The sequence below is a fragment of the Gallinula chloropus genome, assembly GCF_964237585.1.
Source record: "Gallinula chloropus genome assembly, chromosome: 4".
Classification (NCBI taxonomy): domain Eukaryota; kingdom Metazoa; phylum Chordata; class Aves; order Gruiformes; family Rallidae; genus Gallinula; species Gallinula chloropus.
In genome coordinates this window covers 17,018,670-17,040,878 of record NC_140088.1, presented here as the reverse complement: position 1 = coordinate 17,040,878, position 22,209 = coordinate 17,018,670, and the positions used below count along the sequence as shown (strand labels likewise).

General features: G+C 41.6%; 1 protein-coding gene across 1 annotated transcript; it reads right to left on the bottom strand.

Annotated features, from left to right (window-relative positions):
* Positions 1-1,695: 1,695 nt before the first annotated feature.
* On the bottom strand, positions 1,696-20,982 carry FBXO3 (F-box protein 3). The gene is made up of 11 exons (XM_084262899.1): positions 20,861-20,982; positions 17,457-17,546; positions 14,137-14,300; positions 12,291-12,405; positions 9,539-9,743; positions 7,768-7,813; positions 5,422-5,506; positions 4,455-4,577; positions 3,903-4,018; positions 3,375-3,565; positions 1,696-1,985 (listed from the first exon to the last, which is right to left on the bottom strand). Exons 1-11 carry the CDS (start codon positions 20,965-20,967, stop codon positions 1,863-1,865), a joined length of 1,365 nt encoding a protein of 454 aa, XP_084119025.1. The 5' UTR covers positions 20,968-20,982; the 3' UTR covers positions 1,696-1,862.
* Between the last annotated feature and the right edge of the window lie 1,227 nt (positions 20,983-22,209).

The window sequence follows — 22,209 nt, the reverse complement described above, 5'->3', positions numbered from 1 at the left end:
GCAACATGTCATTTCCCCCTACCCGGTTACCTATTTCATACATGCAGAGGTCACAGGAATCCTGTGACCACCGGCTGTGCTTGGGTCGGAGGTCTCAAACCCTCGCATCACAGTGCTCAGACATTGACACAAAAGCATTGCCCTGGATCTTAGTCTCTTCCACAGTAAGCAGTAATTACAGTTCCTCTCTGTCAACCCAAGGAGAACTGCTCCCAGAGAAGAGGAAACTCACCAGGGGTTGGGAGTGTATCTATAGACCTTCAGCTGCTATCACTTCACTAGAACATACAGACCCTGGTAAAGTACTGAGCAAGCCTGTGACCATGAGTGTTATCTGTCCTTAAAAACACACAACAGACTTAGAGCACTGGATTAAGTTCTAGTTCCACTAAATCCTTTTTTTCCTCACTGATCCTTTTAACAGATGAAGAAAAAGCTTTATGCCACAAGCGTCATTTTCTGCTCATGGTTAACACTGAGGAATCCTCAAAATGGAAATGTTTTTAAACCACTCCAGCAATCCATACCACTGTCCAGATGCAAAACTTTTTGCTTCTCTAGATGTTTCCTAAGGGAGGTTCATACTCCGTATTTGTTTCTCTACCTTATACCACTGTGGAAGATTCAAATGCTGCATGGCACTAGGGAAAGATGAGCAACATGGAGAATCTGGTACTATGACTTGTAAGAAAACTGGACTTTCTGTATGAGCAGTAACTAGTCAGTAATGGAAACTGGCAGATGTAACCACAAGATGTGGTCTTCTCCATAGGAGCTACTATTTCTAGATATCAAAAAGAACTGACTACAGCAACGCCAGTCACACAACTATTGCTCATGTCCCATGTAGCACTTCAGAGCAAAGGAGGCAGTTAAGTTTTTTATTAATGACAACAGAAACAAAACAGAAGAGGTAAAGCAAACAGACTTATTTAAATAAAAAGTTTCTCATAATCTGGTGTTCTGTCAGACACTTTTCTTTTTTTTTTGCTTTGCGTCTTTTAAATTCAGCTGTAGTTACAAAAATCCATAGAGGATTTAGGGAAACTTGATAATTCAACATAAATTTGTCACCTTTGACAAAGTCTTAACAGCAAACAGCATATAAAGAAAAACCTCAAAATTATTTACAAATTCATATGTTGTAGTTGTTGAGAAATTTCTTGCTTCCCAGTGGCAGATGATGCACGTACACTACATTCCACAAGGCATGATCCAATCAGAGTCACTTAGCATAAAATTAAGCCGAAAGACAGATTGTCTAAAAATAAGGCCAGTTTCATACCTAATTAATGTATTTGATGACCAGAATTTTCTTGTATTTCTATATTAATAAAAAAGAGCTAAGAGCACCTGATCTCACCCATATGGGATACATAGAGCAACTCGCAAGTTTCATTCCTAGCAGGAGTTTTCAAGAGTAGAAACTCATGAGAAAGGACACCAGTATACACCTTTTTTTTTTTGCCATCTTGTCTATTGCTAATTTTAAATGGCTGTATAAAAACAAATCCCCACACCATATTTGCAATATGATCATAAATAGGCAATAGTTTAAAAACGTAAGATAGGATTGCCTTGGACTGTCAAGCTGTTTTGCACTTCAGAAAAAGTAAACAAAGCCCAAACACCCTTCTTTTCTTCTTCTGCCCTCCCTCCCTTCCCCAAACCCCCCTCCCTTTCAAACCAGGAAAAAAAAAAAGTTATACTCCGATGAATATTAGAGCTGGCACCAACATTCATGCTAGTTGCCCTGATGTGCAACAGGAAGTTCATGTACAATAGTCAGAAATATTCTTATGCACTAGACGCAAAAAGTTCAGCTTCTGAAAACAGTTTATTTTGTCTTGAAAAAAATCCCATCAGGTATGACGTGGGCAGCGTCCAGAAGGTGCAGGAATGTCCAGCACTCGACGTCGATCTTCATATTCATCAGTGTCTGTGGAATCTTCGTCTTCATCCACTGCATACTCATGATTTGTTTCCTAACACAAAACACATCCATATTTAAGTAAAATCTTCTTCTATTTCAGCTACTTAAAAGAAAGCACTGGTAACTGTCTAGAAAACTGAGTCTGCGTTATGGTGTCAGTTAGCTGAAGCAGCCATTGCGATCTATGTCCTAAATCCAGCTCCTCAGAATGAGAAAGTTTAATTTGCAGTAGAGATACCTTTGCCTAACTCCTTGACCTTTTACTCAGTAAATACCTGCAAGCCTTCATTATTTCATGTGCACAACTATGTAAAGCCACAACTCAGAATCTCAGCTGTACCCAATTTCTCGTCAGCTTACATTGTCTTTTATTAAGAGTAGTTTAAAAACAAAGGGTCACTGCTACTTTTAAAACGAGGTAGAGCAAAAGAGAAAAGCTAATTATTTTTTGCGGTCAAGGTTACAGCTCCCATAAATGTGAGCAGGAGTTAAGAGACGCCGTTGTCTGAGCGACGCATGACACCTGCTGGCACTTGCTGTTAGAGCCACTGGTAACGAGTGTCTCAAATCCCTAGAGAAATGTGAAAAAGCATACAAGTAGATGATTACCCCTGAGGAAGAACTCAGTGCTTGCACAAAACTATCCAAGTTCTATCTGAATTAGTCACTAAATGAGAGCTATGCTAGTGGTAAAATAAATAAAGCATTCTTCTCGAAATCATGGAATCATAGAATCACAGAATGGTCTGGGTTGGAAGGGACCCCAAGGATCATAGAGCTCCAACCCCCCTGCCACAGGCAGGGCCACCAACCTCCAGGCCTGGATCTACACACGGCTGCCCAGGGCCCCATCCAACCTGGCCTTGAACACCTCCAGGGACGGGGCATCCACTACTTCTCTGGGCAGCCTGTTCCAGCACCTCACCACTCTTTCTGTAAAAAACTTCCCAGCTACCCTGCAATCTCCAAACTAAAATTACATTATAAATAAAAGCAAGCTCTCCTATGAAAGCTAAGGCTGAGGGTCTTGAATTGGACTGGTAACTTTACATGTCAGAGCAATGAGAATACAAGGCTTTACCAAGGTACAAACTGCCTACTACAGCTGTTAGACTTAGCCTTAATTGGTGCATGTTTTGTATGGAGTTATCAATATGAATACTGTTCATTACTGTCATTTTTTCACCACAAGTGTTTTCTTATCAAATAGATACTCCAGGAGCTGAAATGAATTCACATAGACCAAGTGATACTTTTAGATATTTTTTTTTACTTCTCTTTCTGAGAAGTAGTTATGAAAAAAAAAAAGCATGCTATTTTCCAGAAGAGAATCAAAACTGAAAAAAATGACACAACATTGAAGTTTAAACAAAGTCATACTATTAAATTAACCCACATGTTCACAGAAATCTAGGCTAAGCACAACTGCATCTCCACTTACCAGTCGCGCTGTAGACACCTTGAATGTTGGACACACCATGTGAAATCTGGGAATTGTGACGTTAAAGAATTTCTCTTTGTAGTAGAGGCAATGGAAGGTGTAGTACCCCTCCATATATCCTGATGTTGTGGAAAATGTAGTACAGCTGGTATATTCATAGACTCTCCCTGGACTGATAATTGGAAACTCCCCTGTTGGTGAAATATTAGATCACAATAATGAGGACTGAAATAGAATTATAATGTAGCAGCTTGCTAAAGCACTGGCATTCGACAACACATCCAGCCAGATTTTTATATTCTAATGGATGCATAAATGCTTCTCAGCAATTACTGATGTTAAAAAAACTGTATGAAGAGTGGTTAACTATTGGGATGTTCAGATAGCCCTTGCAAAACAACTTTAAAAGACAAAACAGATGGATATATGTCTCTTTTCAAGTCACAAAATCATTTTGATATAAACCACACAGCTACATTAAATATAAAAATCTCTCTATTGGGTTCATAAAGGCAATCTCTTACTTACCAACTACTCCAGGACCCTGAACTTCTTCTACGTCACCTTTGGCATTTGTTATTCTCCAGTATCGACTGTCCAGCTGACAAGCCTTCTCAGGAAGAGCATCTTTGGACATTTCAATTCTGGAACACAAACAGTGTGCTTAGTGGTTTTATAACTGCTTTGATACATTTTAAGAAATGCTTCAGTATACTTGGGATCACTCAACGTAGAGTGGGGAGAAAAAACCCTTAAGGTAAAGTATACTGAACCAGTTGTTGGGATCTACCTCTGTGCCTCTGCTTCACCATTTACTGTCATTTCTACAACCCTTTCTAAATCACGAGGGTTACTTGTAACTTCTTTCCCCCACCCATCACTGTACTTTACCAATCACCAACTTGACTGGTACTTTGCACACCTGAGCAGGTAATAATTTAGTCTTTTTTTTTTTTTTTAAAGAGTACAGCATTGAGCACATCCTCTTCATTTTACTATGCTAATGAACGCTGTGCGTGAATTTGAACATCACATAGGGCTTTCCAGTAGTGTGAGAGTTAATACAATTGTTCTTTTTACCTGATTCTGTAAGTGAAGAAGTAATGTGGTGGATGTACAGAACTGAGTTCAGGTAGAAAAGATGTGGACACAGAAACAGTAATATCTCCTGTGGTAGCAACACATTCTTTATCATGCACGTACCTGCAGAAAGGAAAATATTAACTCTGCAAATAGCTCCGTGCTTTCAATACAGAAAGCCGAACATGGAAAGTGATTAGCTAATTACTCATAAGAGCACTGTGGTGCTAGGCTAAAAATAATTAACTTGTCATTTGGTGTTTAAATAAAGGATGCACACAGTGTCTTCATGTTGCGTATTTCCCCATCGCTTAAACTCATACAGCTGCGGATCTCCTTGTACCTCCATTCTTGCTTGCATTAAGCTGGGTGTGTAATTTAATCTGAAGTCAACGAAGACACAATTGTTTAATAAAGAAGTGTCATTGTGCTATTTAAAACCCAAGACGTAGCAGCTTTTGCAGGAAATTAATGTACAGATCAGGAACTTGGTTCTATAGCATCCCAGTTTGTAGAATTAAGGTTCTTACTTGCATTTTGAAGAAAAGTGCATGAAAACTCAAACACTAGAAAGCTCCTGTTTATTTACATATTTAGCAGTGTTCTTTTACACACCAGTTCACTGCAAACAACTGCTTTTTTAATAACTCAGGACATTTCTGCAGCTGAGCTGCAGCACAATCATGGCAAGCAGAATAAATATGCTGTTAGCTAAGCTTCAGACCGGTTATAGTACAAAATTCTGGTCCCATTAATTCAAAGCTACAAACTGAAGTTTCTGATTAAAAAAAAAAAGTTTCTTTAAGCATTCTGTTTTACAGTTTTATCTGCAAAAAGTTCCACGTGCTTTCTCCTCTTGTCACTGTCAGCTTTGTATCAGATACCCTTAACTACTTGGAAAGAGGTCAGCATTCTAAAAAAACCACTAAAACCTTGCAGTAAGGTTATAAATCCCAGTTCACAATACCTGAAAATCTGGTCCCTGATGATAGGATAACCACCAGTTACAACTTTGTTTACATAGGATGTAAACCATTCCAAGTAAGATGTACCTAGATGCCAAAGAAGAAAAACATTCATAAGGACAGGCAAATTTACCACTAAGCATATTACAATAAATACTCCCAAGGAAACCATTCAAAGCTTTTAATATTTTCATAACAAACTCTCAACTTAGATAGATGAGTCAGTCACATTCCAATCCATTCTAGCAACAAAGATAACTTGGAGAAACCAACCAAGGACTAAAACGTAAGGGTGCATACTCCAGAAATGACACAGCAAACAAAGAATCTCTTAGCTAAGTGTTTCATACTATAATCACGGCCTTCAAATGCTGGTGTCTCTCATCATCTGGTTTCCTGCTCACAACTTCTGCTACAACTGGGAAAGATGACAAGTATAGTGGCCAATACTACTTGTAGAGCTATTCCCAGCTATTCTACCTACAAGAGGCATGCAAGCCCACTGGAGGTTTTATGGACTTAATTTTGACATGCAGGTTTCCACATGAACAGAGTTTCTAATAAACATGCTAGCAAGCTGCAGAATTTCCCTCTCCTTAAAAACAAGGATAAGCCATAGATACACTCTGCACTGCTGCTACAAACCCAGAAGACTAAAGCTGCATGTTGTTCCAAAGAACCTGAGATTTTCATATGCTTACAGCCATTGTCTGAGAACAGCTTTCATACACCTACAGCTACTATTTAGGAACATCTTGATTTCTACATAGACAGCAAGCTGTCACATTTAACTCTCAAAGAAGGGAGTTTAATACAAGAGATACCTGCTCCCCATAAAAGAATTTCTCAGCCATAAATCTTCCAAGTGTTGCAACACAGTCATTAGAAAAGTAGAGAGCTTTTCAATTATTTGTCAATATTATAGATACAAAACTGGATTTAAGATGAAATACTGAGGAATCATTGTGCCGACCTTCACTGACGTGTTATCAGGTACTACCACTCCTGTTAGATTAAGTGTACTTAACCACTTCTTCCATTAAGCAAGAACTATGTGTGCTGTCCTTTGATCTTTTGGAAGTCTGAGGAACTCCAAGTTTATTATCCTCTTTTCTACCTCTAATCCACAAAATGCAAACCTTGTTTAAAGGAACTCCAGATGGAAAAAGTGGACCGATTTCCCCTGCCACGTTCAGAATGACAAGATAAATGCTGCACAGAAACTTCCCTTCCACCCTGTGATAAGCCAAAATTAACCATTTCAACCAAGTGGAATATGTTTAAATACGATGTCAGATCACCTCACTACTGACTCAATTCCATAAAAGCAGCAACCCTGAGCAGCAATACCAATTCACCACAGTGTAGCTTTAAAGTATTACATCATCCTCAGGTGGAGAGAAGCAAGTAACCACACTCTTCAGCTTTTCCTGTATCTTTCCTATGATGGTTCTAAAGCACGCAATGCATTCTGCAATAAGACCTTTGTCAAACAGATGCAGGTTGTCTACTTCACATTGAAATTAGTTTGTACAATCAATCAGTACATAGAAAGGTTTTTTAAAATTAGCGTGGCTACGAGTTAGACCTTCAACCCAAACCAGCAATGGTGTAGCATGGCCTACTGTGTTTTTTCACTGTAGTATTAACACATATATCCTTAGAAATGTGCAAGGCTAAAGTTTAGTATTAATTTTGGTGCCATTTATTACACATCTGCTTTCCCACTGAGTAAAAGGAATTAATTCAGATACAGCCACAATTACCAGATTCCAGTACAGTAACAAAAAAGAAATTATCAAAACACTATTCCAGCCAATTTACCTGCCAGACAGATTCCTACATAACCAAACAACAATTATGCAGTTTTCCCTTTCCCTCCTTTATCCTTTGAACAAAGCAATCAGGCAATTCAAAAATCCAGAAGCATTTTCTTCTGCATTTACATTTATACTTAATCAGATTTCATTAAGTGACACAAAATATTTTCAACTTCTGACATGGTTGCAAAAACTACTCAGGGGACAGGGAGGAATCTTTCTGTCCACCTTGGTGTTGTATTTAATAACTGCTTACATCACCCCTGTGACAGCTAACTTAAAGGTTTTGCTCATCTTGTTAGACAGGTTAGTACACTGAATGATTTGTATACAATACACAGAGAAGGACAGGCTCTAATAGGGAAGAACTGCATCTTGTTTCCAGTAACTGCTGATGTTTTAAAGTAGGATAGAGTCTTACAAGTAGCACAGAAAGGATTAGGTTTCCTTTGTTCAAGTTGTACTGACGTGCATTTTCCAAACAGTGCAATTAAAATATTTTGCAGAACATTTTAGCTGAACTGTTACCTGTAATGAACATATCAATAGCAGATGGATTGCGAGCCATCTGGTCCTAAAAGGGAAAGAAGGTTATGGATGTATTAGAAGGAGAGTTAAAATTCAACACCTGAAATATAACAGAGAACACTTTCCCTATATTCACTAAACCTAAAATCTGGCTGCTTAATACACCATTATACTCACAGTCTGATATTCAAACATATAAAACACACATGTCTGTCTCCGTAAGTGCTCATTCAGTGATCATTTAATATACAGCTTGGACGTTCCACTAAGGCTCACACATATAAAATCAGATTTAAGAAAGAAGGCCCCCCAAAACCACTGCCTTAGAACAGAAGCACAGAACAGACGCTGAGGTTGCTAGAGACCTCTGGAAACAGTCTAATCATTCTGTTTGAGGCAGGGGTAGCTAAAGCAGTTTGCCCAGGATGATGTCCTGTCATCTTGTGTCACTGGGCAGGTATCACTGAGAAGAGTCTAGCTTGGATTTTTTTATGCCCTGCTATCAGGTATTTCTAAACATCAGTAACATCCCTCTGAACCTTCTCCTCTTCTGGCTAAATTATCCCAGCTGCTGTACTACCGTACTCTCCCCTGAAACAAGCACGGCTGTTCACAGATGAACCAAACTACGAGTGTGTAAGCAACCTTCCAAGTACCCAAGCATTATTCAGAAGGTTTAAATACTTGGCATAATGCTAAGAGGGATCTTAACATCCTTCAAGTGATCCATTATCAAGGCATTACATTGAAATCCCATTGCTACATGCTTTGGAAACAAACAGCCAGGAACTCCATAGCAGGATGAAGAACCCCATCTTTTTTTAAAACACCTTTTCCTTACTCCACTTTTTTGGGGGGGTGGGGAGGTTGTCACAGTAAGGAGAGAGAGAGAGGGCTAAAATTTTCTTAGGTAGAATATCCTTAAGATTCCCAATATGCCTATCTTAAAATACTAGCTATAGGAATGATGAAAAATACATAATTATGTTCCTGAAATGAGCTGTTCAAGAGCAGTTTGTTCTTTCACTGGAGAGTGAAAAGTTAAATTATACCCTCTGGGTTGTAAGCAATTATTGTAAGTTTACATTTAACATATCTGTTACAAATACAAATGCTGATCTTCTGTAATGGAGATGCTTTTCTTCCTTACAGAAACAGGGATGAGAATCTGATACCTGAAAGTTGCCTGTAAGAAAGCTGGGGGAAATCTGTACTGTTCACAAGGGCATGCAGCAGTAGGATGAGGGGTAACGTTTTTAAACTAGAAACAGGTAGATTTATGTTGGGTATTAGGAAAAAGTTCTTCAGTATGAGGGTAGAGTATCACTGGAAAAGGTTGCCCAGAGAGGTAGTACAGGCCCCATCCCTGCAGATATTCAAGGTCAGGCTTGATGGGGCTCTGAGCAGCCTCATCTAGTGAAGGTGTCCCTGCTTACTGCAGGAGGTTGGCCCAGATGACCTCCAAAGGTCCCTTCCAACCTAAAACATTCTATGATTCTACCTATCTACTATAGTGTGAACAAATTAAAACTTTCCAATAAGGATGAATTCTGTCCACTACCATCATCCTACAGAAACTGCTACAGCAATACAAGTTAATGTACATTTCTTTCATTTACTAACCATTCCACCTGTGGGCTTTAAAGACAGTAGTGAGTAGTATTTAGCTTATGCTATGTAAAGTATTTCAGGTATCTGATAACATGCAAAAGGACACACATCATCAATCATTAGAAAAGTACATTCACAGGTATAAGCATATCTTCCTTACAGGACACTGATAGAAGATCTCGTATTTATTTCGTCCTTCCACACTCTCCAGGGCCATGTATTGACTCAGGCCAGTATGAATGCAAAAAGTAAGAGGAAGGCATTGCTTCAGACCTAGCCTGTGCTGAAAACCTCCAGCCGCAGTGTCGATATCCAACAAGTCTTCAGAGCGGTAGTGGTTTGACAGCGCCATGCTTCCCATCAAACTTAATAAACAAAACAACAAAATAAAGATGGATAAATAGAAGATGCCACTCACAAAGCAAAGATAGCTTTAACTCTTTTCCAAGCACTGATTTTATCAATGCTTAGAAGATTCGGATGAAGTCCAAGACTAGTATCCAGGTGCTGAACTAGGTTATTAGTCCACAAAATCAGCCTTCACAAAGGGAGGCTTAATGGCTCCAAGATAAACGCTTCCTTGTATGCTTTGTGCATCCCAAAGCACCGTTTCAAACTGTGTTGTTGATTCCCATCATGTCTGCAACTACTTCAAAGAAGCCGTTCACAGCTGACACAGCTTCCTATAGTAGCATAATATAACAACCACTGCTCTGTATCTCAGGTTCTGTGCAAGTTCATTTCAGTACTATCAAAGCATCCATGCTTCTTCAATTAGAATCACAAGTTGCTATAGTAACAGTGATCAAACCTACAGTGAGCAAGGTGTTCAATCTTACTTTGGGGGAAAGGTTGAGAAGTAAATAAGGATAAGAATTACTTCAATCAAACGGACTGTAATATTAGTATAAAAACTAAGGTAGAGAGGCACAAGCAAACAAACATACACAGAAAGAATGAGACTATATTCATCAGCATGACAAGGCAGTACCATCAACCGGCTAACTTTTTCCCCTAGTCTTTTTTATGCATCACAGCAAAGGATGGGATTTTTTTTCATTCGGTTTTGACAACAAGTGACCTGGAATACAGTAAAAGGAGCCACTCTCTGTATAAGATAAAGTATATACATTTGGAAAAAAATAGTACTAGTCTGAAATGTGCAACAGAAATGGAAGTGAGCATCATAAACTAAAGTTGACATTGATATGAATGTTGGGCTGGATCGCACCTAGGCTGAAAATGAAAAAAGCCCGAGGAATTTACACTCAATGTAATAAAGGACCAGGCAATGAAAAAGTAATTAAAAGTAACATGATCAAAGTAATCAACCACAAAGGCACACATGACAGCAGTGCACTTAGCAATAACAGGATGCAAACCTGTAATGTACAGCTCCCCACCCATACTCCCCTCTATTTGGCCTTTCACTGATATTCTCACATGTAAACGCTCACAGTTGCTAAGCTTTTACTGGTGTTATGAAACCAATGACTCAGGCACAAGCTGCCACACGTCAGCATGATATAAACTGCTCCTAGCTTGAGCAACAGGTTCCATACCTCTTTCTCCTTTTGTAGTCTTGCCTGGAATTAGATGTTCTACAGTTTAGAAAGCTATGCTAACATCCAAACACAGAAACCAGAAGCATGTAACATTGACAACTAGTCCCAAATCTTCTCTATTTCTGATGTAACATTCCAACAACTTGCTGCATGCACTTCCACTACCCACACCTGATTTTTCCATTATTCATCCACCACAAGAAAGCCAGCCTGTCCCCAACAGTAAGACTACACCTTCCACTCACAGTGTGACAGCCTTTCTTCTCCAGGGTCTCCATGTCAGACTTAACTATTTCCAGTCCTCCACCACCAAGGTTTGTCAACCTGTGTGTAAGGCGCAGGCCCTCACGTTGAGGGCACAGCAACAAACTACAGCTCACTGGCAGTTGTTCAAGCTGAAAGGCCAGCCCAAAGGAATATATATGCTCTCAGAACCCTTCCACAGGCACACCATTGCAATAGAGGCTTTGTGGGAGCAAAAAAGCAGTAGGAAGAGCAGGAAGCACGCAAGCTGCAGAGCTCCATCTGAAGTCTACAGAACTAGGGCACCTATCTCCTCTCTTAAGTCTCTCCTGGAAAAGCAACAGAAGTCATACTTATGGTTCCATAAAGCTGTTTCCCAAGTGCCTTCTGCACATACAACACTAAAATTGGAAGAAGCTGCACCTTCTTTCATCATGAGGGTTTTGGTAGAGCAACACAAATGACACTGCAATGATTTGCCCTGGCTTTCCATCTTTTCCTGATGTCTGCAGCACTTCATCAAGTGCTGACCTGCAAACTTTTTCTACAGTTGATAAAGAACTATGTTTACTCATTTCCTTTCCCACCCTGATGTAAAAGGAGTTAACTGCTAAAACCACATAAAATTATAAAAACTTCTTCTGAGAAAACTCTGATTTGCAGAACTGACATCTTGATTCTCCTTAAAATTACTATCTGGTTTGAAAGTTATACCCTAAGCATTTTAAAGAAAAAAGTTATTAAATAATGAAACCTGTAGAGTCCAAGAGACTAATTTATTTATGTAGTAACAAAGCAAAACTTCAGGGGAGCAACTTCACAGTTGTGTGATTAAAAGTCTAACAACTGGAAGTTTTAGTTATTACAGAAAAAAATAGTTTTTCACTAGGAAAAAGGACTGAGGCATAACAGTAATTTAAGCAATTAAAAATCTACACTGTGTTTTCAATTACTTCTGAGACTTGAAGACAGCCAGTTCTAGAAGTGCCACTTCATGCAGTTAGTTACAACACATTTAAATGCTTCATCCATCCTGTTCAGCAACAAACTATCCAAGAAATACAAAAGGAGTTAATAACTTGGTATGTAGTTTTTGCTTCTTACCCAGGAACGACCAGCTTCTGTCCATTATGAATACGAAATGAGCATCGATAGTCATCAGGGAGTTTGCAACCTATTTGTCCTTCCACAGCATCTAGATCTTCCTCCCGCACACTCTCTGTGTACAAAAAGAAACAGAGTATTAAGTGCCAGTTTTGGAGGGGGAAATCAAGAACTGCTGCCTCTACAAAACTGTCAGCTTTAATGCTGCTCCACTGCTCTGCCTCCAGGTGTCCACTATGCTGTCCCCAACAAAGGTGAATATTAACATTAGTGCTAGGACCTTCCTCTAAAATTTTATTTCACATCATTTCATCAGAGCTGCAAATAAGACAAACCCTAGCTGCATTCTAGACATAACAGCACATTTTCAACTGCCAAAGAGAATCTTAAGCAGCCCCAGCAACTTCAGCATTATAGATTTTTTTTAACATTATCTCAAAATAAATACATGTTTAAAGGTATTTTGCCAATTATAATTCAGAGAAAGTGAACTAATAGACATACAAGAGCATGATAAAGTCAGTCAAACTTTGGGACATAGCTATCTACTAGCATGGTCTCATGAATCTTCCACTGATTAAATTCATGCTACTGCCCTGAATGACTAGAAATCAAGTACTTCTAATACTAAGTATGTAATCTCTCAGTGCCTCAATCAAATGAAACAGGCTCAGGTCAGTATATGGTGACTTCTTTTATGCTAGGTGGCACAGAGTGAATGCTACATAAATTTGAAAGGAATTTGATTACATTAACTGATTACTTCATCCAGCAAAATCTCAACATGCCTGTCTTAAGCAGAAAGTATCCATGAAGTGAACTGAACATTTTCCCACTATGTTGTCACTAGCTGACAGAGTCCCAGTTAAAACTTTTAGACAACATTGATTTTACTCTTTCATCATTCTAAGGGTTGCTTTTTTCCAGCTTCCAGTCCAATCAGTACCAAAGAAAGGTTGGCTGGAATTTGAAGCAATAAATGGGTTTTTCATATCACCATCAACAGAATGGGGTGGGGAGTAACTGCTCTTCCACATCCACACACGGGGTTTCCGCACCAACAATCAACTGTGTGGGTCAGGGGGTTTGGGTGATTTTTTTTTTTTTAAAAACACTTTTGTGTTCTTTATCAGTTTTGTTTGTGTGGCATAATTTAACAATTCATTAAAACAAAATCCCATACAAATGGTATTAAAAGGGTGCAAGTTATGGAAGAGCTCCTGCTAAAACCTGCCATCACTATGCAAGTGTGGAAATTGACAATTTTAAATTTTTTTTTGTCTTCCTGTAAACAAAGAAGTTTCATTGCACCAAATTCCTTGGGAGGAATTTGCCTTCATTAGAGGAGCACAGTAAGACCTACAGAATAGGAAAATAACCCCACAAACTTCCCTCTTGTTTGGCTTTAGTTTAAAAATGCCCATTTTCCTGTAAAAGTGTTTTATTTAAGTCTTAAGAAAAATCTCACGAATAAAAACACACCAAGAGGGCCCATGTCCTTGAAACAACAGGATTATTAAAGTAAAAACCAAAACAAACAAAAACACTCATAGCAACTGAAAAGCAGAAGTGTATTCATTTCTTATTATCCAGAGATAAAGAAGATAAACTGATAACTAGAAAAAAACTTTCTTCTGTGAAAGGTAACCTCTGCAAAGAGATCACCAGCAACTGGGCAAGTAATGTAGACGTGGTCCAATTTACTGGAGGAGAAGGGAAAGCACATTTAGCTGACTTTCAGGGCTCCAGTAGTTGAGGCTAGGATGAAAGCAGTAGGAAATATTAACAACAGATAACGTGGCATTAGCCACCCTCCTACAGAAAACAGGTATTAGACCGTACACACCTTTCAAAGAACCAATCATCCGAGGACACCGCTGGCCCAAGTATTTCTCTAGGTCATCCCAGGCTTTTTTCAGCGTAGCGTAGTATCGGATGTATCTTCCTAGATCGGAGTAGGTACTGATGAAGATGGCTTTCCAGCTCTGATTTCGTTGACTTTTTTCCTCACTAAGTGCACATTAAAAAAAACCCACAAAGTTTAAATATCATCCTAAAAAGCTTGACTTCCAAACCCAAGAAGTTAATACTTGTTATTTGGCAGAAACAGGATGCATATTAAGCCGGGAACAATTTGAGTCCAGTGAAGCCACACAAACTCAATGAATTCTGGCACCTATTCAACAGCAACTTGAAAAAGAATTAGCAATTTAGAAAATTTAGAAAGTTTTCCTTTAAACAGAATTCTGCTGCCTATCATTAAATCTTAGGGTGAATAACTAATTCAGATCATATTTTGCACACAGAGAAGGCCTTAAAAAATACCTATTTTTTCTTTGATCTACTGCATTAGTCACAAATCATTTACCCAGTAAAAACTATTAAGGAACACACCAAAGAGTTAAACATGAACTTGTACACTGATCTGGAAAGTCAGTTTCTTCAGGAATTACTAGCATATTCAGTTCTCAAAAGCACAACAGCAGGCTCTGGGAAGACAGGCTGCTGACTAACATCTGACGAAGGATGCTTGCCTCCAAACTGTAGCAGCTCTTGCATCTTTGTCTTAGGATACATTCCAACTCTTCAAACTCTGATCAGCATTCTGAATCTAAAAGATTTAGTACACCTTCATACACCTCAAAAAAATGTAAAAATTGACAAGTATTCACATCACATTTAAGATCTCTCTAGCTCCCCAAAGGAAAGAACCACCTTATTTCTTGAAGAAGAGGGGGGGGGGGGAGGGAAGGGAGAGGGGAAGTAGATTTTCATCTGGGAAATAAAATAAACTAATGTCAAACCAATGAAGTATAAGAAAAAAAAAACCAAAGGGAATTACATCTCAACAGCTGACAGAAGTTTCAGCATATTTTAACCCTCCAAATGTTATTTGTGGAAATCACCTACAGCCTTCAGTACCCAGTTCAGCTACGGAGAGGCTGGCATCATGGAGCTGGTTCTCCTTAGCAAAGCCCTGTAACCCCTTCATCTTCCCCCATACACACACCACGTTCCTCTTCTGAAGTATCAGGTACTTGGTCTGAACTTCTCACCTTTACTCCCTCCCCCCCACCAGATTCTCCATTCTACTTTGGATTCTAGTACGAGTATCACTTAGGATTTTTAAAATTCTGCCTTGAGATTCTCTACATAAAAGCAGTGTTATATCCTCATAAGCTGCATATAATCAGAACATGCACAGTATGTTCATCTTTGTGGATTCAACTTTGCTAGCTGTTCATTTTTAACATAGTCCATATGAGATGGATTACAAGCTGCAACTTTGGAAATGTTTTCCTAAATTACCTCCTCCACCCACTTAAGCATATACATTAAATCCTTACTGCTAGCTGTTCTGCCATCACAAGGCTACTTGTGTAATACCAGATGCACCTGCATAACCTGCATAATGGGAAAATATATGGAATTGACCAATGAAGTCAGATGTAGTTGATAACTCCTCACAATTAACAATCAAAAAAAGATACTGCCTAGAAAATTGGGTACAAAGTTGATAAACAGCAACAAAACTGGTTGCTAATTCACTTCAGTCAACTCCACAAGTTTTCTCAGTTCTTGAGAAAAACATGCTTTTTAGCAAAGTTGTGGATTGATACCTTTCCAGTTAGCTTCCAGTCAACAGACATTCTGAGTTCAATGTAAGCGAGCAGAACAAAAAATTAACTATTTTTTTTTAAAAAAATGCCACCTCAAGAACCACATATGTAGAACTTTTCACACAACCCAATGTGACTTCCCTGGAGAAAATCCTCCTTGAAAGCATTTCTAAATACATGGTAGACAAGAAGGTGATCAGGAGCAGTCAGCATATATTTACAATGGGGAAATAATGTTTGACAAACCTGATCGCCTTCTACTATGAGGTGACTTGCTTGATGGATGATGGGAGAGCAGCAGATTATGTTTTCCTCAAATTTAGTGAAGCCTTCAACACCATCTCTCTATTAATAACATAGCAAAGCTGACAAAGTATGGGCTTGGTAAGTAGACAGTGAGACAGACCGAAAATTGGCTGAACAACAAGGCATACCCCTGGGCTCTATGCTGGAGAAAATGCTATTAAATATCTTCATTAGTGACCTGGAAGATGGGACAGTACAGCTCAGCAAGTTTCCAGATGTTACAAAACTGCAAGGAGTGGCTGATATAACAAGTATTTGTGCAGCCATTCAGAGAGACCTCAACAGGCAAAGTAGAACCTTCTGTTCAACAAGGGGAAATGCAAGGTCCTGCATCTGAAGAGGAGTAATGCCAGACACCAGCACATCATGGGGGCCGACCACCTGAGAAGAACCAGGGGGTCTTGGTAGACACCATGCTGACCATGAGCCAGCAACACAGCAAAAAGGGCTGATGGTGTCCTAGGCTGCTGTAGGAAGAGTGTTGCCAGCAGATGAAAGGGGCTGATGCTTCCTCTCTACTCAGCACTGGTGAAGCCACATCTGGAGAACTGTGTCCAGTTCTAGGCTCCCCATTAAAAGAAAGATACAGCCTTACTGGAACAAGTTGAGTGCAGTGCCTCATATGGGACTGAAGCATCTTTCATATGAAGAGAGGCTGAGAGAGCTGGAACTCTTCTGCCTGGAGAAGGCTCAGGGGAGGTTATCAAGGCATACAATTACCTAATGGGAAGGAGTAAAAATGGAGCCAGACTCTTCGCAGCAGTGCCCACTGACAGGACACTGGTCAGTCCTGGACAGCCTGCTTTAGGTGATCCTGCGTGAGCAGAGGAGTTGGACTACAGGGTCACAAAAGGTCCCTTCCAGTCTCAACTATTCTGTGATTCCAGTCATGGCTATCTTTGACACAATCATCCAGTTGTACCTCCTAATCACAGTGCTCAGAATATCACTTTTCTCCATAGAATATCTGGTATCAGATAAGGCAAGTGGCAGCTTCTCCTTCAGCCTAGACTTTTAACAGGGTACTTCTCCACACATACCTAAAACTTTCCAGCAATCATACATTCATGAAGCTTTTTTAAGAAATTAATGTTTTGATACCTCTAAACTTTCATCGTTTTGAAGCTGGTGAATACCAGTTCAGTCTTATGGTTACGAGAAGTAATGTGGACGTAAACAGACAGCACAGTAACATAAGGCTTATTTTAATAGAAAAGAGGCTTAATACAACCACACTTACTCAGAAGTAAGCCAGTACTTCTTGCAGTGTCTCTTCCACAAGGGATCATGGCTTGATAGCTGATTTAATCTTCTATTTAAATAGCAGCAACTATAAAATCATTAAATTTTGTTATAAAAAGAGTAGCAAAATAAACAGAAATAAATTGTATCTGTATACTACACATTGCATTCTCATGAAATAAATGCAGAGTTTGAAAGTTAGCTAGCTATCCTTCTAAGAGCTGTGCTTACAACAATTAAAAGTATTCATTCCTGCTGTACAGGTCATGAACTACTTTTCTACACACTTCCAGAACTGTCAGCAGTTAAGTAATTTCGTAAAGCAGGTCACCCTGTAGACCTACACCACTATAAACACTGTCTGAAAGGTTCCGGACTGACTACACGCCACCAGCAGTAAGCATTCCGGTAGTACAGGCTAGTTGTTGTGACTTATATCGCTTCCTTACCTGGACTGTCAGTCTCTACCTCATCCTTTCCACTGTTCCCATACTACGGAACGCTCAAAGATAAACTACACAGTTTGAGTGTTACAAAGCTACTTTCCACTTTTTGTTGTTTAAATAAACTTCAGGACCAGAAACAACAACAGAGACTGGGAAAATACCAAGGATGACTGCAAGCTCACTCTAATAATAACCCTATACAAGCCTTGCCATTGCATTACAGGTAACATTACTACTTCAGGAAGCTAAAGGAATCATACCCTGCACTACACAGTGTTACTGCAAATGCAGGATTACAAACCCTGTAGGATACAGGTTTCAAATTGTCCTCAGAAATCATATACAAGTCAATACTTGGGTGACGCAAAGGCTAACCTATATTCCCGATGGCTGCTAACCTGCTCTTTAATAGTAGCAATGGACATGCCATCAAATCCAGTCTGTTCCCATATTTGCTTTGACAGCTATAAAGCCCTTCTGGAACGTGCACTGGTAATGACTGCAAGACATTCCAGAGCATTTATGTGAATAAGAATGTGCACTAAAGCATCAGCAACATGCAGAGCAGTAATACAGGGAATGCTTGTGTTACACACAGATCACTGGCACAGGCTGCCCAGGGGGGTTGTGGAGTTTCCTTCTCTGGAGATGAATTCAAGACCCGTCTGGACACTCACCTGTCTAACCTGTCCTAAGGAACCTGCTTTGGCTGGGGGGTTGGACTCAATGATCTCTTGAAGTCCCTTCCAACTCCTACTATTCTGAGATTCTGTGCTTCACTGAATTTAAAATAAATTATTGTCTTCTTCAGTCTAACCTGAACACGAGACAACAAACCTTTATTTTTCTGTGATCAAGCTGAATTATCAGTTATGCTTTAAAGTAACTTCCCAAAAGATACCACCAATTTAAATGTGGCAACACCACTTTCTCTGGTATCTTATTCTAACAGTTAATGTGTGTGTTTTAATGGCTGTGATTAACATTTAAATACTCCAAATTAGATTCTTTGAAGCTTCCAGTTACTGCTTTTGGGAGTTTGGGTTTGGTTTCGGTTTCTTTCAGAGTAGTTCAGAGACTGCTAAATGAGAAATACCAACAGTGTAAATGAACACAGTTACATACTGAAACAAAGATGTCTCTCAATGTTGTCCTTGACAAGTAAAATCACCCAGCATCCAGGGCTGGTGAAAATACCTTGCACTGAGACTACAGAATTATTCGTATTTACCTGTTTGATCTGATCTCTTTTTTTCCTCCACAACAACACAAAGGCATAAACGCATTCACTTCAAACTCTGTCATCTGGCAATGCAAGAACCTCCTTCATGACACAGGGAATTTTTTTTCTTTTTTCCTTTCTGGGGGGTGGCTCGTGTGAACAGTAATACCCCAAAGTCAAAGTCTCTGCAGAAATCTATTATACAGGTATGTATCAATCAAGCCTGTAATTTCTGGTAGGAATCACAGGAACACGTGGCTTCAAACATGATAAAGATGCAATTAAAGCTATTTTCATTAATTACATAAATATTTGGTCCCCTGTCAGCTCTTTCATTATTTAAGGGCCATCAACAGACTAACCGACCAGGGGAATACCAGGGAAACTGTGATGATTGTGATGGTCAGAATATATGTATGTCACTAAAACAAATGGAAGCAACCTAGAGATTTCCTCAAGTAACACTCTGAGTGCTACAAACAGCCAGTTGTGCAAAGCTACCATTACTGATCTCATAAATAAGAAACCTGCACAGTATTTAATTGTCCTTGCACTGCAAAATCCATCCCACATTGTTAAACATGTAACAAAAGCAGGCAGTGCCTCTACTACTACACCATTAACAACTACTACTAAACCACCCATACTGGACTTGTAACAATTGTTTAAAATTTTGCTTATGCCTAATCTCTTTTTTGTAGTCATAGTAACAGAATTCTCCCTGATGCCTTTAACTTTCTCGACTAATATTTGAGGGGGACCCTAAACAAAATGAATTTGGATAGTATTCTATTTTATTTGTATACATCTCTGCCCTCTTTGACTAAATGCTGTGATTTCAGTCACTGCTAGTGCTTGTACTTCATTGGCCAGGTTTTAGCTACAAACATACTCATCTTCACCAATGACTTGTAACTTTTCAGCCATCTAGCAAACCATCCAAGAGGAGCTTGCAACTTCCATTCTTGTTTTTCTGCCTAAAAAGCTGTCCTATTCCCTTCTCTTTGGTTTTCTTCAGGCAGCTTATTCAAATAATTGAATATTTTCACTGGCAGCAAGACCGCCCTTTGTTTGCAACAGCTTCAGGCAATTATCAACTTCACAGATTCAGTTATTGGTTCACCTCTAAACTGTAATTTAACTACAAACAAAACCAATGCGTACTGGGGGAGAGAAAACCTGGCAACGTTTCCTTTTTCTTTAAAAAAAAACCCCGACCAAACAAACAAACAAAACCAACCAAAACAACCCCCCCGAACCCGTCACTGTCTCTGTAAAGGAATGGTGCTTTAGGGGGTGTCCTCCGCACAGCAGCCCCCTCGGAACAAGCCAAAACCTTTTACTACACAGCGGCGAATGCCTTGGGAAGCGCTTTAGGAAGATCCCGCTCCCGCGACCCCGTTCGCTCGCTGGCCCAGCGATCCAGGCACCGAAAAGTTGAGCGGCTGCCTCCCCCACAGCGCCTCACGCCACCTCCCACGGGCTTCACCCGGCAGCCCGCCCCCGCCGCTGACCACCGAGGCCAGACCCGACTCACCCGGCGAGCGCAGGCCGGGCCCTCCCGTCCGTGCCCTCGGCCCCGCCGCAGGGGGGTGCCCGCTCCCCCGCCCCGCCCCTCTGCCTGCGGCCCGGCACTGCCTCCCCCGCCGCCCGCCGAGGCCGTGCTCGGCCCTTCCCTTCCCCCCGGCAGCGCGACTCAGGCGCATCCGCCGGAGCCCCCGGCCCGGCCGGTACCTAATCAGATCCCGGTAGTCGAGAAAGCTGAGGATGAGCAGCAGCGGGTCTGTCGGCAGCAGCTCCAAACTGAGAGCCGGCGGCTCCATGTCCAGGGGCGCCGCCATCTTGCGAGACGTCCCACGGCTCCGCTGTCGAAGACGCGCCCGCCCCTCGCGCCGGCCCGTTGTCAGCCGCCGGGGCGGAGGGAGCCCTCCTGCAGCGCCCCCTGCCGGCCGCGGCCGGTCCGCCCGCCTGCTCCCGAGGGCGGCGGCCTCCCACACCTCAGCGCGCAGCCCCAGGGCCGGGCCGGGCTTTGGGGGCGGCGGAGTCCGTGGAATTGCCCCGAGTGGCGGCGGGGCCGGGGCAGACGGCCGTGGCGGCTGTCAGAGGTGTCCAGTAGGGACGCTGGTCGCAGCCGAAGGCCGTGCGGGAGAGGCCCCGTGCCGGTAGAAGTGCCTCAGGCTACGGGGAGCTGCGGCTCTGCGAGGGGGTGGGTTGTGCCCAGGGGGCCTGGTTAGTGAGAGGGGGAACACTGCATCTGCTGTTCCCCACCTCACCCCTGTGCTGGGAACAAACCTGCCTGTGGCTGTCCTGGCGCTGGGCAGCTGCAGGCATGGAAGCCCCAGGCCTTGGTCCTAGCCCCAAGGCAGCAATCCTGATGGGACCCTGGGCTCCCATCCGCCTTTCCCATGGGGTTTAGAGCTGGGAGCAGGGAGCAGCAGCCCTGGGCTCTACCCATAAAGGTCCTGTGGGGAGCATGGCTGCCAGGTAGTGAGGACTGAGGAATGCGAGTGCAGGCACCCAGGCTGGGCCAGGACTGCTGATGGTTGCCCCAAGCCTGGCTGTGTACCCCAAAAAACCAGCAGGGCTCCAAGCAGCAGTTGCAGTGTCCATGTCCCATCTGTCCCGTGGGGTTGCTGGTGCCAGGCAGCATGGTGGTGCAGGGCACAGGGAAGGGGCCATGGCTTGAGCGTGCAGGATGTTTTCTGTCCCTCCACAAGGCCACCAGCAATGGGGAATATGGGTTGCCAGCTTTCAGGGGCCCCTGGCTCTGCTCTGCTTTCCTGGCGGGCTCGGCTCCCGTACAGCGCAGGCTTGGCCAGAGCAGAGCCATCCCGAGCCGTGGGCAAGTGTCCCCCCACCGCGTCCCGGGTGGCGTCTGGCTCCTGTGCTTGGGCAACTGGCCATTAACCCTTCTTGTCAACATTTTGGGCAGTCTGGGCCTACACATGCACACACACAAAGCTATGCTTGGCTTCTAAAGAACATCAAGAGACCAAGCTGCTTGAGACAGAACAATGGTCTGTGTAGAGCAGGAGGGAGTACTTGGAGCACCACATCTTCATGTGGGTATGTGCTTGTTGGGT